Source organism: Gracilinanus agilis, chromosome 1 (genome assembly GCF_016433145.1).
Source record: "Gracilinanus agilis isolate LMUSP501 chromosome 1, AgileGrace, whole genome shotgun sequence".
Lineage (NCBI taxonomy): Eukaryota > Metazoa > Chordata > Mammalia > Didelphimorphia > Didelphidae > Gracilinanus > Gracilinanus agilis.
Window position 1 is genome coordinate 227326703 of NC_058130.1, and position 12308 is coordinate 227339010.

General features: G+C 40.2%; 1 protein-coding gene across 1 annotated transcript in view; it reads right to left on the reverse strand.

Annotated features, from left to right (window-relative positions):
* ECPAS (Ecm29 proteasome adaptor and scaffold) overlaps window positions 1-274 on the reverse strand; it is a 132021-nt gene extending 131747 nt beyond the window's left edge. The window contains exon 1 of the mRNA XM_044679114.1: window positions 98-274. Coding sequence (XP_044535049.1) covers window positions 98-274 — 177 coding nt within the window. The remainder of the gene's footprint in view (window positions 1-97) is intronic.
* Between the last annotated feature and the right edge of the window lie 12034 nt (window positions 275-12308).

The window sequence follows — 12308 nt, forward strand, 5'->3', positions numbered from 1 at the left end:
CGCCCGCGGTCTATGTCTGTCTCTCTCCCTTCCCCCCCTCCCTCTCTATCTCTGTCTCTCTCAATCTCTAGGTCTCTCCTCCGTCTCTGTCTCGCGCCCTCTCCAGCTCTCCCCCGACTTTCCCCAAGGCCGGCCGGGGCGGGCGGTGAGGCGGCGCTGCCGAAGCCTCCTCCTCCTCCTCCCCCCGGGCCTGCGCCCCCCACACCGCGGCTGCGTCTCCCCGCTTCGCCCGCTCAACTCCCTTTAGTTTTATATTTAGAAAAAGCTGAGCCATCCTCCCCACTCCCTCCCCCCGCTCCCTCACACGCGCGCGCGCTCCCTCCCCGCTCCTCCCGCTCCTCCCTCCTTCCTTCCTCGCTCCCCATTCTCTCCCAAGCCTCCGTCGCCCTGCGGGGCCCACACACACACACACACACACACACAGTTGGGGAAATTAACTAATCCTGGAGCTCCCGACACAGAAGGAGCTTGGAAACCGGCGAGATGCTCCCGAGGGCTCCCCGACCCTCCCCGGCGGCGCGTGGGGCTCTCTTCCCCACCTCCCTGCGGCCGCTGGCTATTTAATTGGGTTTGGGAAACCGCATCCGGACCCCCCCCCCTTCTCCTGGCCCCTCCAGGCGATCCGAGTCCTGATGGGCTTGGTGGGCGACTGACCTGCGTCCACGGTGACCTCCATGGCCGGAGATGGTGCACTTCACTTGGTGGAGAAGGAGGAAATATGGGTAACCCGCAAATGAAAAAGGGAGAGAGAAAAAAATTGTGAGTTTCTCCCCCTATCTGTGGAAGGAGCTTGTAGCAGCCTCAAGAATTTTTCCCCTTCTCCACGCGGCGCCGCCGGCTTACCCGATTTTGCAACATGTATGTTGTAACCATTGAATTTCTTCAATCGCCAGTTGGAAGCTTCATCCTTTGAGCCTTGTGGCGCTGGTTCAGGACCTCGGCAGGATTGTTTAAAGGGAAAGAAACTCCTAGTCATAAAATTCCCGCAGAGCGTGGGGGGCGGCGGCGGTGCAAAACCCTGCCTGGCTCCTCCCTGCTAACTTTCAGGCTCCAACCTGACTCGAGCTGTGCTGGCTACAAGGAGCAAGAAGCACCTGCGCCATGATGCTTCTGCTCCCCAAAAATGCAGAATCCAGGAGGTTAATCGCTTCTGGTTGTTGAGTTTAAAAAAAGAAGAAGAAAATGTGTGAAGGGTAAGGGAAGAGGCCTGGATCTGTGATTTCATTGATAGAACTATACTCCCAAGGGAGCAAACTTCTGCCAGCTCAGGACACCTTCCCCGAAATTTATAGTATTAAGGAATTGTCCAGAACACTGAAGGATGATGTGTAGATTGATGAGAATTACACAGCCACCATGTATCAGAGGTGAGACTTGAACCTGGGTTTTCCTAAGCAGGTTCCAAAGTCACATCTCTCTCCATTGTGCCATGCAATTTCTCAAAAACGAAAACTAGAATTGAAATAGTTTTTAATACTGTTTTTATTTTAACCCTTCAAACTAGAACACAAATGGAAACAAGTAGTATATTAAATCTCCAGAGGCACTGCAGCCAAACTGCCCTACCTGAGCAAGTCACTTAATCCTTGACCTCAATTTCCTCACCTGATAAACCAGGGGTTGGACAAGATGACCTGGAAGATCCCTGCCAGCTTTAAATCTATGATTCTGTGACTGTTCTTCCTTCTTGTTCTTTATGATGTGTTCTTTATGATCCACTCAACACCACCACCTACACTTCCAAATGAGGGCTCCATCCACATTTCCCTTTCTTCACAGACTTCCTAGAGCCACTTTCCCTGTTTCTCCCAGCTCTCCAACCCCTGCCTCCTTCCTCTAATAGCATCAGAGGCTTTGGAAATCAAATTGACCTTGGAGAGTCAGATAGCCCATTCTCATCATTTACCTGATTAGGAAACTGGGGGATGAAAAGGAAATGAACAATCTAAGATCATATAGGCAGTAAGTAGTAGAACTTGTATTTAAGTCCTTTCTACCATATGACTTATCCTAGCTAAATTTAGACTAATTATTTGTGTACATATCTGATTCCTCCAAAAAAGGCCTAACTTCCCCACAGAGAATCATTCTTCATCTTTCCATCCGCTATACCTAACACAATGCTTTGAACATTTTAATAATTCTGGCTGAATTACATTGAATTATAAAATTTCCTTTATGAAGAATTTGTAATAATTCTAAGTAACAGATATTTGTTACATACGTGATTTTTAATCTTCGTTGTAGAGAAATAGGATTTATCTTAGCTAGAAAGAACATCTTCCACCCTCAGTCTACCCACATGTTAAACAGGAAGATGTCCTTCTACCAGATTTTCAGTCCTTTTACTATCAGAAATTAAATTATATGATACAGGATATCACGTATTATTTCATGGAACATGGGAAAGCATAAAATTCCTTTCTTAGAACAGGAATCCTTAAAGTCCTACTTAATAGGCAAATGAATGAAGTAAGTCAGCTACTTTGCGATCATTAAATGAAAGATATAAGCATGCTACAATGTTTTATGAGAGAACAAGGGTATAATAATAAAGATGGAATGATGCTTTAATGGCCGATGCCACAGAGCTAGAGCTGGAAAAAGACCTCAGAGGCCATCTAACCCAACCTCTTCATTTTACAGATAAGAAAGTGATCCACAAGGAGTTGTGATTTGCTCAAGTTCCAACAAGTAATAATTGTTATAATGGTTCTTTGACTCTATTTGAAGTTGTCAGCTGTTTTCCGTACTATCTTGATTGTTGTGATGTTTGTTACTTTGATAAAAACAATCTTTGGAGGCAGCTGGGGGGCTCAGTGGATTTAGAACCAGGCCTGTAGATAGAAGGTCTTGGGTTCAAATACGACCCTAGATACTTCCTAGCCGTGTGACCCTGGGCAAGTCGCTTAACCCCCATTGCCTAGCCCATCCTGCTCTTCTGCTTTGGAACTAACACACAATATTGATTCTAAGATGGAAGGTAAGGATTTTTTTAAATCTATTACTTCGTACACGAACATTTCATCAAATATAGAATCACTACTCACCAACTCCATTAATCCAGATCACAAGAAGGAAGGAAACAAATAGACCTATGACTGGCCAAATATATATTTCATATAGTTCAAACTTTGAAGCTTGACTAACTTATACTTTACTGATGGGGAAGGTTTTCCTTCACAGTTTCTTTACTCTTATTTTATATGCCAGTCTAATAATAAGCTTTGTTGTCTGGTTTCCAAACATTGGAAGCAGCAACTAAGAAGTGATGAGGTAAGGTATGACAATCAGATAAACTGACAAGTTGTTTTATTTTGTTTTGTTTTTTTACCAAAGGAAGAAATTGGGGTGGGGGTAGGGGGGAACAAACCATAAAACACAAACTTAAAAGTACTGAATATAGAAAAACTAGGAGAGAGAAGTTGTGGAGGGGGGGGAGGTGTTAGGTCCCTCAATAGGCCCTAAATGCATCACTGTGTTATAAAATTGTATGACTGGTATTTATAATAGTAATGATAATTTGCACTTCTATAGTAACTGCTTACAAAGCACTTTCACATCCATTTGATCCATGCAATGATCCTAGATAATAATAATGACTAACATTTATGTAGGACTTTAAGGTTTCTGGAGTGCTTCATAAAGGTTTCATTTGATTTTCACAGTGACCTTGGTAGGTGCTATTACCATTCCCATTTAAAGATGAGGACGGAAACTGAGGCAGACAGGTTAAGTGACTTGCTCAGGGTCACACAACTGATAAGTATTTGAGGCTATATTTGAACTCAGGTCTTTTTGACTTAAGGCAACTAGGTGCACAGTGGATAGAACTGCTGGGCATGGAATCAAGAAGGCTTATCTACCTGAGTTCAGATGTGACTGCAGTCACCAGCTGTGTGACCCTGGGCAAGTCACTTAATCTTGTTTGCCTGGAATGAGCTGGAAAAGGAAACATCAAACCACTCTGTTATCCTTTCCAAGAAAACCCCAAGTGGAGTCATGAAGTGTGAGACAAGACTGAAAAGACCAAACAACTTTCTGACTCCGGTTCTAGTATTCACTTCCATCCATCAGTTCTGTAATTTCCTCAGCAGACAATGGCCAGTGTGAACTCACTCCAACAGTAGATCTCAGTTATTCACGTTTTAGTAGATAAGTCTATAGAGCTGCCTTCCAAGGAATGGAGAGTTTCAATCACTCACCCAGGTTCACAGCAGCCAGTAAGGGTCAGAAGTGATTTCTGAACTCAAATTTTCCTACTGTGCCACTAGTGCTAGCTAGTGTCATCTCCATTTTACAGAGGAGAAAACAGGTTTTTAATTATTATGCTTACTGATTCATTCATTATTTATTTAGCAAACATTTGTTAAGCATTTCCTATGTGCAGAACACTCTGAGAGACCATAATCATGAAGAACCTATCTTTCCATCCGGTCCATTCTTTGACCACTACTGAATTTGCGATTCAAAACCCTATTCATGGGCCTTTTCCCATTTTCCCACTCCATTGGCCCTCTGGCTTTATTGGTCTCTTCCTCCCTGGATTGTCTTTCCTATCTGCTCTGACAAACCAGTGAAAGCCCACATCATCCATTTTCTCTGCTGCTACTCCCAAACTTTTTCCTATTTGGGGAGAAAAGTCATTTATTTGCTTCCCATTGATGCCACTAAATAAACATTCATGCTGTCTAAAGGATGTTTGGCAATCCTATAATGTGTCTAAAAACAGTGGACAGGGCATTAAGAGGCCTGATCTTGAGTCCTGGCCCTGCCACTCCATTACCTTTTGACCTTGAGCTATTCTAGCTCTCCAGATCTCAGTTTTCTCACCTATAAAAAAGATAGTATTAGACTAGAATCAAGAGTTCTTGACATTTTTGGTTCCATAGACCCCTTAGACAAGCTGATGAAGCCTACGGAGCCCTTCTCAGAATAATGTTTTTAAATGCATAAAATAATAGGATTCCAAAGGAAATCAATTAAATTGAAGTAAAGATGTAATTTTTTCCCATCGTGGTTCTCAGACCCCCTGAAATCTATCCAATGGCCAGGTTAAGAACTGGACTAGTTGGGGCACCTAGGTAGCTCAGTAGATTGAGAACCAGGCCTAGAAGTGGAAGGTCCTAGGTTCAAATCTGGCCTCAGACACTTCCTAGCTATATGACCCTGGGCAAGTCACTTAACCCCCATTGCCTAGGCCTTATGACTCTATTGCCTTGGAACCAATACACAGTATTGATTCTAAGATGGAAGATAAGGGTTTTTCAAAAAGAAAAAAAAACCTAGACTAGCTGAACTCTAAGATGCCTTCCAGTTCTAAAGTCTTAAGAACTTATGATTTCCAGAAGGATCTGGGTTCAAATTTGATTTCAGATACTTCCTAGTTGTATGACCCTGGAAAAGTCACATTTAACCCCAATTGCCTAACTCTTGCTTCTATCCTGTCTTAGAACTGATACTAAGATGGAAGGTAAGGATTTTAAAAATAATAATAATCAGTTAAACTAGGAAGCTGTCAAATCTACCTCCTGACAGTAGATAGACTAATATTCAGAAACACATTTTTGAAAATGGCTAACATGGGAATTTGTGTTGCATAACTGTGCTTATTTATCACAAGAATTTGTTTTTCATTCATTTTTTTCCAGGGAAGGGATTAGGTAAGAAGGGAGAAAATTAATTCAAAAAACAGAAAATTATCAAAGTGATTCTTTCCTCCCCTACTCCTCACTCCAGAGGCACCCCATGTATCTTTTTTCTCTACAAAGCCCTACCACTAGTCCTACTAGTCAGAGTGGCAAGAGGAGCAATCTTGTGGTGTCCTACCATCTTTATTGAAAAAGAATGTTTTCAATAGCATCTCAACAGGTCATCTATCCTACCTCTAGTCTTTCCATAGTTCAAGCTCTTTGCTATAAGGAGTTTTTAAAAATAGGATTAGATCCTCAAATTACATACCTTACAGTATGATTTTTTCCAAATTTTGCATTTTTACATTATTTTTGAAATTTTTCATTAATTTATATTTTTTAAGTATGACTTCTTTTTTATTTTTCCATGTTTGAAGATTTTTTTTATATTTGACAGTTTTTTATGAGTCAAAAAAGAAAACTTTCTTTTTTGTCTGGTGTCTTATATTTTTGTTCTATTTCTATTTCTTTTCTATTCTCTCCACTTAAAGGGCTTGTCTGATCTAGTTCACTGTGGAAAATATTATTCAATTAGTTCTTAAGTACATTTCTGGAGGTTATTTGCTATCTTGCCCAGAGCAATCTTTAAGTTCAAATTTCAGTTCTCCATTATAACTAAGCTGGCCTAATTATCTGTCCTCCAAACTTGGATCAATCTCCCACTTCTATACCTTTGAACAAGCTCTCCTTCATGTCAGCAGTGTACTCTCACCTCATGTCTACTACTTAGGCTCCCTGCCTTCCTTTAAGGCCCAGTTGAAGAAAAGCAAGATGATGATTTGGAACAAATACTAAAATATGAGTACTGAAGTTGCCATCATGGGACCTGAGCTTTAATCCCATCTCTGTCATTTATTACCTCTATCATACAGGAGAAAGACTGGAAAACCAAAAGTTCAAAGGAAAAACTGTAAGTAAATAACTAATTTACAAGCAGATAAACCAGCAATGAGGTTTATAAGGGAAGATAGAAAAATTAGTAAAAAACTGAAAGGCCAGAACAACTATTATACTAGGACAGAAATTGAATAAAAATCACTTTGATCAAAAAGAATTTTTCAGACTGCTAGAGGCTTTGGGAAAGTGACAAGAAACTCAGAATCATTCAAAAGACAAGTAAAATGTAAAGAAGATAATAATAATAATAATGAAATTAGGTTGGGAATCAGAAATCTAATTGCAGAATTATTTTTAAACTATAGAAAATAAAAGATATGATAGAAAATCTCTCCAAGGAAGTAGAGATTTCACTAGGTTAGCAGATTTGAAGCACAAAAATATAGAAAGGAAGAAAAATTACCAGAATAGAAAAAACTTTTAAAGAAGGGGGAAGATAAAAGACAGACAATCACAGAAGCAAAACTCCTCTCCCTAAACTAAAAAAAGAAACCACCTCAGAGAAGTAGGAAAATGGTTTAAAAATAAAACATAACTTTTTATTTACTAATTTTAATATTTGTAATAATTATAGAAAAAATTTATTTACAAAAACAAACATGAAGGGTCTAAATTCTCCTTTCAAAAGAAGAAGAGATCCTGACCATATTGTTTTGAAAGTAGATAAAGAATGCATTTCACTTGCACAAAAAGGAAAAATTTGGGTTTAAACCATTTGAACAAGAACAGTTTATAATAGATTTGTCTTATAATAGTGGGTTTTTTTTTAGCAAGTTCCAATCCATGACTCCACATATTTTTCTTATCCCCTTTCTACTACAGCCTGGACTCTTCCCCTGGGAATCTAGTCTCTGATAAATGAATAGTCACTTTATCCTGCAATAAATCAGGAATCTACATCATTTTTCTGCTATTCCTAAAACATGCCACCATGCAATACTCCATTTCTCATTCCTTTTTATGTCTTCTCAATTAGAATATAAGTTCCTTGAGGTCAAGGAATGCCTTGCTTGTTTGCACATCCAGTGCCTAAACCTAAAATCTAATTTTGTTCTGACTGTGAGCGAATAAAGAATTCCAAGAAAGAAAGAGGGGCAGTTAGGTAGCATAGTAAATAGAATTCCAGTCCTGGAATTGAGACAACTTAAATTAAAATCTAGCCTCAGACACTTCCTAGCTATGTGACCCTAGGCGACTTACTTGCCCCCAATTGCCTAGCCTTTGTCACTTTTGTCTCTTAAAATTTATACCAAGGCAGAAAGTAAAGATTGGAAGATAGAAAAGAGAGAATCTTTGAGGCAGGATCTCTTAACTTGGGATCTGTGATCTTGGGTTTTTAACATATTGATTACTGATCTTTTAATATAATTCATTTCCTTTGTGATTCTATTATTTCATTTCATGTATTTATTTTTTTGTATTTTTTTAAACCCTTAACTTCTAGTGTCTTGGCTCATAGGTGGAAGAGTGGTAAGGGTAGGCAATGGGGGTCAAGTGACTTCCCCAGGGTCACACAGCTGGGAAGTGTCTGAGGCCGGATTTGAACCTAGGACCTCCCATCTCTAGGCCTGACTTTCAATCCACTGAGCTACCCAGCTGCCCCCTATTTCATGTATTTAAAAGCATTCTCAGACCAAAAAAACTAAGAACTCCTCTAACGCTTATAGTGGTTAACATTCACAGCTTCAATAACATCAAATTTTCCAGTGAAATGAAAGAAAGACATTGAAATATGTAGAAGCCCCAATTTTAAAAATCCAAAATTATTCTACAATAATAAAAATGGAAAGAAATAAAATAGTATATCCCAAAAAGCAAAAGCAGCTACCCCAAAAAGTAATGCAATATATACTCAAATGCTTATAGAATTTTGTTTAGAAAAAAACTCAACTAGGGAATAGTGCAGCAGGGAGGGATAATTAAGGAACTAAAAGGACCCTCAGTGCTAAAGAGAAATTCAATGATTCAGGCAAAGAGGAGAAAAAGTTGTATTAATTCATTATGGAATCGATTCCATAATCCTCTGAATATGAATCAATGCCTTTTCTGAGGGAGATAATACAATGTAAAGTTACGCAAACTGAGAAATAGAGAAGTAAAACAGAGAGAAGCCAGAGGTATACCCCTGCCCAGTACACAGGAAATCAAAGAAGGGATAGTAATTTCTTTAATCTCAGAACAAGCTTGAGGGTTGTAGAGAATAGAATAAAGGTAATGGAGGAGGACTGGTATTGGAAGAGTAGAAGGTAAGGTCCCACCCCATATCACCCTTGAAGAAGGAAGGAAAGTATATCATATGTGAACATTCACTTGGAGGGGTAGAGAGAAAGCAAGAGATCTCATAATGTTGTTTGTTTGTTGAGGGTGGGGGGTTGCTTAGGGAAGGATTTGCACATTAGGAAATCTGGGAGAATGAGATGTACTTTCTCAAGGTTGCATTCCACCCCATTGAGTCCCCAAGGGCAGCCTGCACACAGGGTGGTAAGGAACACATAGAACCAAAGATAGATTATTTTGGTTTTAGGAGAGGTGAGAGAACGCAGGATAAGGGAAGTGGGTAAAGCTCAACTCAAAACACAGGACGATTCACAACAAACAACAGGGCTTTCTCCTTCCTGAACTGATATTTTTAAGAGAAAAGCACAATAGAAAAAAGTGGAAGATAGAATAAGATTACAAATGCTACAATTTAGAAATCAGACAGAAATGAGTTAAAATTGAATACTCTGGAAACTCTGCCTCCAAAAGGGGAAGAGAATTTAAAAGCAATAAGATATAATCAATGAATTGGAAAATAGACTTTTAGAATAAGCTAAGAAGGGATGAGAAATGAAGAGGATACTACAAAAGAGTGTTACACTAAGAGGATATGGAGGGAAGATTTTGAAACTATATACTAACTTGGTCAGGAAAGGAGAAAAGAAACAGATGAATAAAAAGACCTAATTTCATTACTAATTTGAAATAAATAATTGAAACAAAGTGAAGGGCTTTGGGATGGGACAGATAAATGGGAGCCAAGAATGAACTAGTAGGAAGAAACCAGCATGAAAGAGTCTTGACAAATGTAATGGCAGGATCAAAATAATGCTGATTAAATGAGGAACAGGTTGAAAAATCAAAAAGAAATGAAGGAAAATGCAAACTTAAATCATAATTTTAAAAGTTATCACTCAGAGGGGGCAGCTGGGTAGCTCAGTGGATTGAGAGCCAGGCCTAGAGACAGGAGGTCCTAGGTTCAAATCTGGCCTCAGACACTTCCCAGCTGTGTGACCCTGGGCAAGTCACTTGACCCGCATTGCCTACCCTTACCACTCTTCCACCAAGGAACTAATACACAGAAGTAAAGGGTTTAAAAATATATTTAAAAAAAAAAAAAAAAAAGATCACTCAGATTAAAAAACATATATGCCAGGCAGTGGGGCTACAAAAACAAGATTTGCCCTCAAGGAGCTTACAATTTGGCCTAGTCCAGGGGAGTTGACTCAGACCTGGGACAGAGACTCAACTGCTCCCCTCCCTTCCCAAGCTAGCCATAATGGCAAGTCACCCATGCTAGGGTGAGATGACTCACTTCTATTCCATAGTGATAAACTAACATCCAAGCTTCAACCAAGTAAGTCATAAACAGGCAATATACATTTGTCACATAGTCAAACAGATCTCAAGATCACAGGGTTTCCTGGCTATTAATATCAAAGTTCTCACATCAGTCAGACGTGGAAAAACAGGACATGGGCAATCTTTCTAAAAGTGTCTCTCACAACTATCCTTTGTAGCTTTCCCAAGACACAAGTTAGCAAAACTGTCCACATCTGCAAGGAGCACATCCTTAAAAACAGAAAAGTAGGCACCAGATAGATACAACGTATTTTAGGAGTAAGACACTGGGGCAAGGTTTCACGTGCCATTTGAGCTGAGCATTAAGGGAGACAGAGATGAGGAAGGAGGATGTTCCCAATATGGGGCAAAAAGCACAAGCTGCAGAATGAAGTGCTAGAAGGCTAGAGAGTAAAAAAGCTGGCAAATCAGGTTGGGACCATGTTCTGAAAGGTTTTAAAAGCCAGAAGAGTTTTTATTTGTAACCCACCAGGTGGTGCCGGTGAACAAGCCCAGCTGAACTGACCATGGCGCCTGGCTTGGCCTGGGAAAGTTTCCCCCTCCTCACTTCACTGACACATGACTTTCTTTCCCAGCCATTCATTTCTCCACTTTGACAGGGTGATTGAGGGGTAGAGTTTTATTAGCTCATTCCACTATAGGGAAATGGTTTTTCTTTCCAATTCAACACACCAAAATAATCACCTCTACTGCACCTGTTTAATTACCTTCAGGGAGTTTTTTCTCTGTCTCATGTTTCAGGGGACTGTCTGTCTGCCTCTGTCTCTCTCTCTCTCTCTCTCCATCCCCTCCTCCTCCATTCTTAGGTAAATATGAGACTCTCAAACCCCAAGCCACAAAATTTTCTCTTGACAGTTCTGACTTGGACCTATAAACCCATAGTCATTTAGGCCTGCTCCCTTCTGGGCTTCCACACTTTCTTCCCAGTCTCCCACATGTATTCAGGTAAGCAGAATTGGCACAGATCTGAATAGCTATCCATTTTTATTTTTTGAGATGGTATCACATGGGTAACAAAAGGACCTAAAAATACTACCTAAAGGGATGAGAATTCTAAATGTGATCACATAAGTAGCAGCTGCAAGGGGGTAGGGAATGAAAAACACAGTGTGACTGATGGGAAAGTATATAAAAGCTAGGGAGTAGATGACGCAGACAAAAATGGTAGAATGAAACTCTGGTCTTACTGTCCTAAAACACATGGATACTAGGGGTTCTAGGTCCCAGTGGGAAACTATCTTCCCCTAAAAGTTCTAGAAATAACCCTAAAGATTGGGGTCTTTCCAATTCTATCATATTTAACTCCCATTCTTATAAATTTATATCAATATCAATCACTAGTTAATATCTGCTCCATATCATTGATAGCATTGATTAGAATCTCATCCCTTTTTAGTACTCCATTATCAGTTTAATCAGTTGATTTCTCCTCAGTTTTCATTAACCTAACCATCTAAATTAGTTTTTACAAAGGGATATGTACTAAAAAGATACAAGAACGAAAGTACAAAAATTCCTCCCAAACTGGGAACAAACTCCCATTTTCAATTTTAGCCCTTAGGTAGAATAGGTAAACAATCAAAGGAATTGCTTTGAAGCATTAAGCCCAAGTTCACATCTCATTGTGGCAGAATGGCTGGACAAGTTGTTGCCTGGTGGCAAAGGATGGTGTCTCAGCTGCTGGACTGATCTACAGCTGGGCTAGGCCCACAGGTGACCCCTCAGGTCTTCTAGAGACTCAGCTGCTGACCAAGTCTGGTACAGATCCCTATTCTTGGATGAGCCTCTACTCCTCTGACCTTTCAAAGTGTCACAAGGCCTTGCACCAAAGGAAAGAAGGCACACACAGACCTGTGCTAGAGGCCATGTATTGACAGACTGGCTCAGTGGGGAGTGTAAAAGATTGTCCTTTGTGAATGGTGCTACACTGCCGTACAAGAAAGTCTCAAAACAGTCAACTTGGGGGACAGCTGGGTGGCTCAGTGGATTGAAAGCCAGGCCTAGAGGTTCTGGGTCAAATCTGGCCTCAGGCACCTCCTAGCTGCGTGACCCTGGGCAAGTCACTTAACTCCCATTGCCTAGCCTTTACTGCTCTTT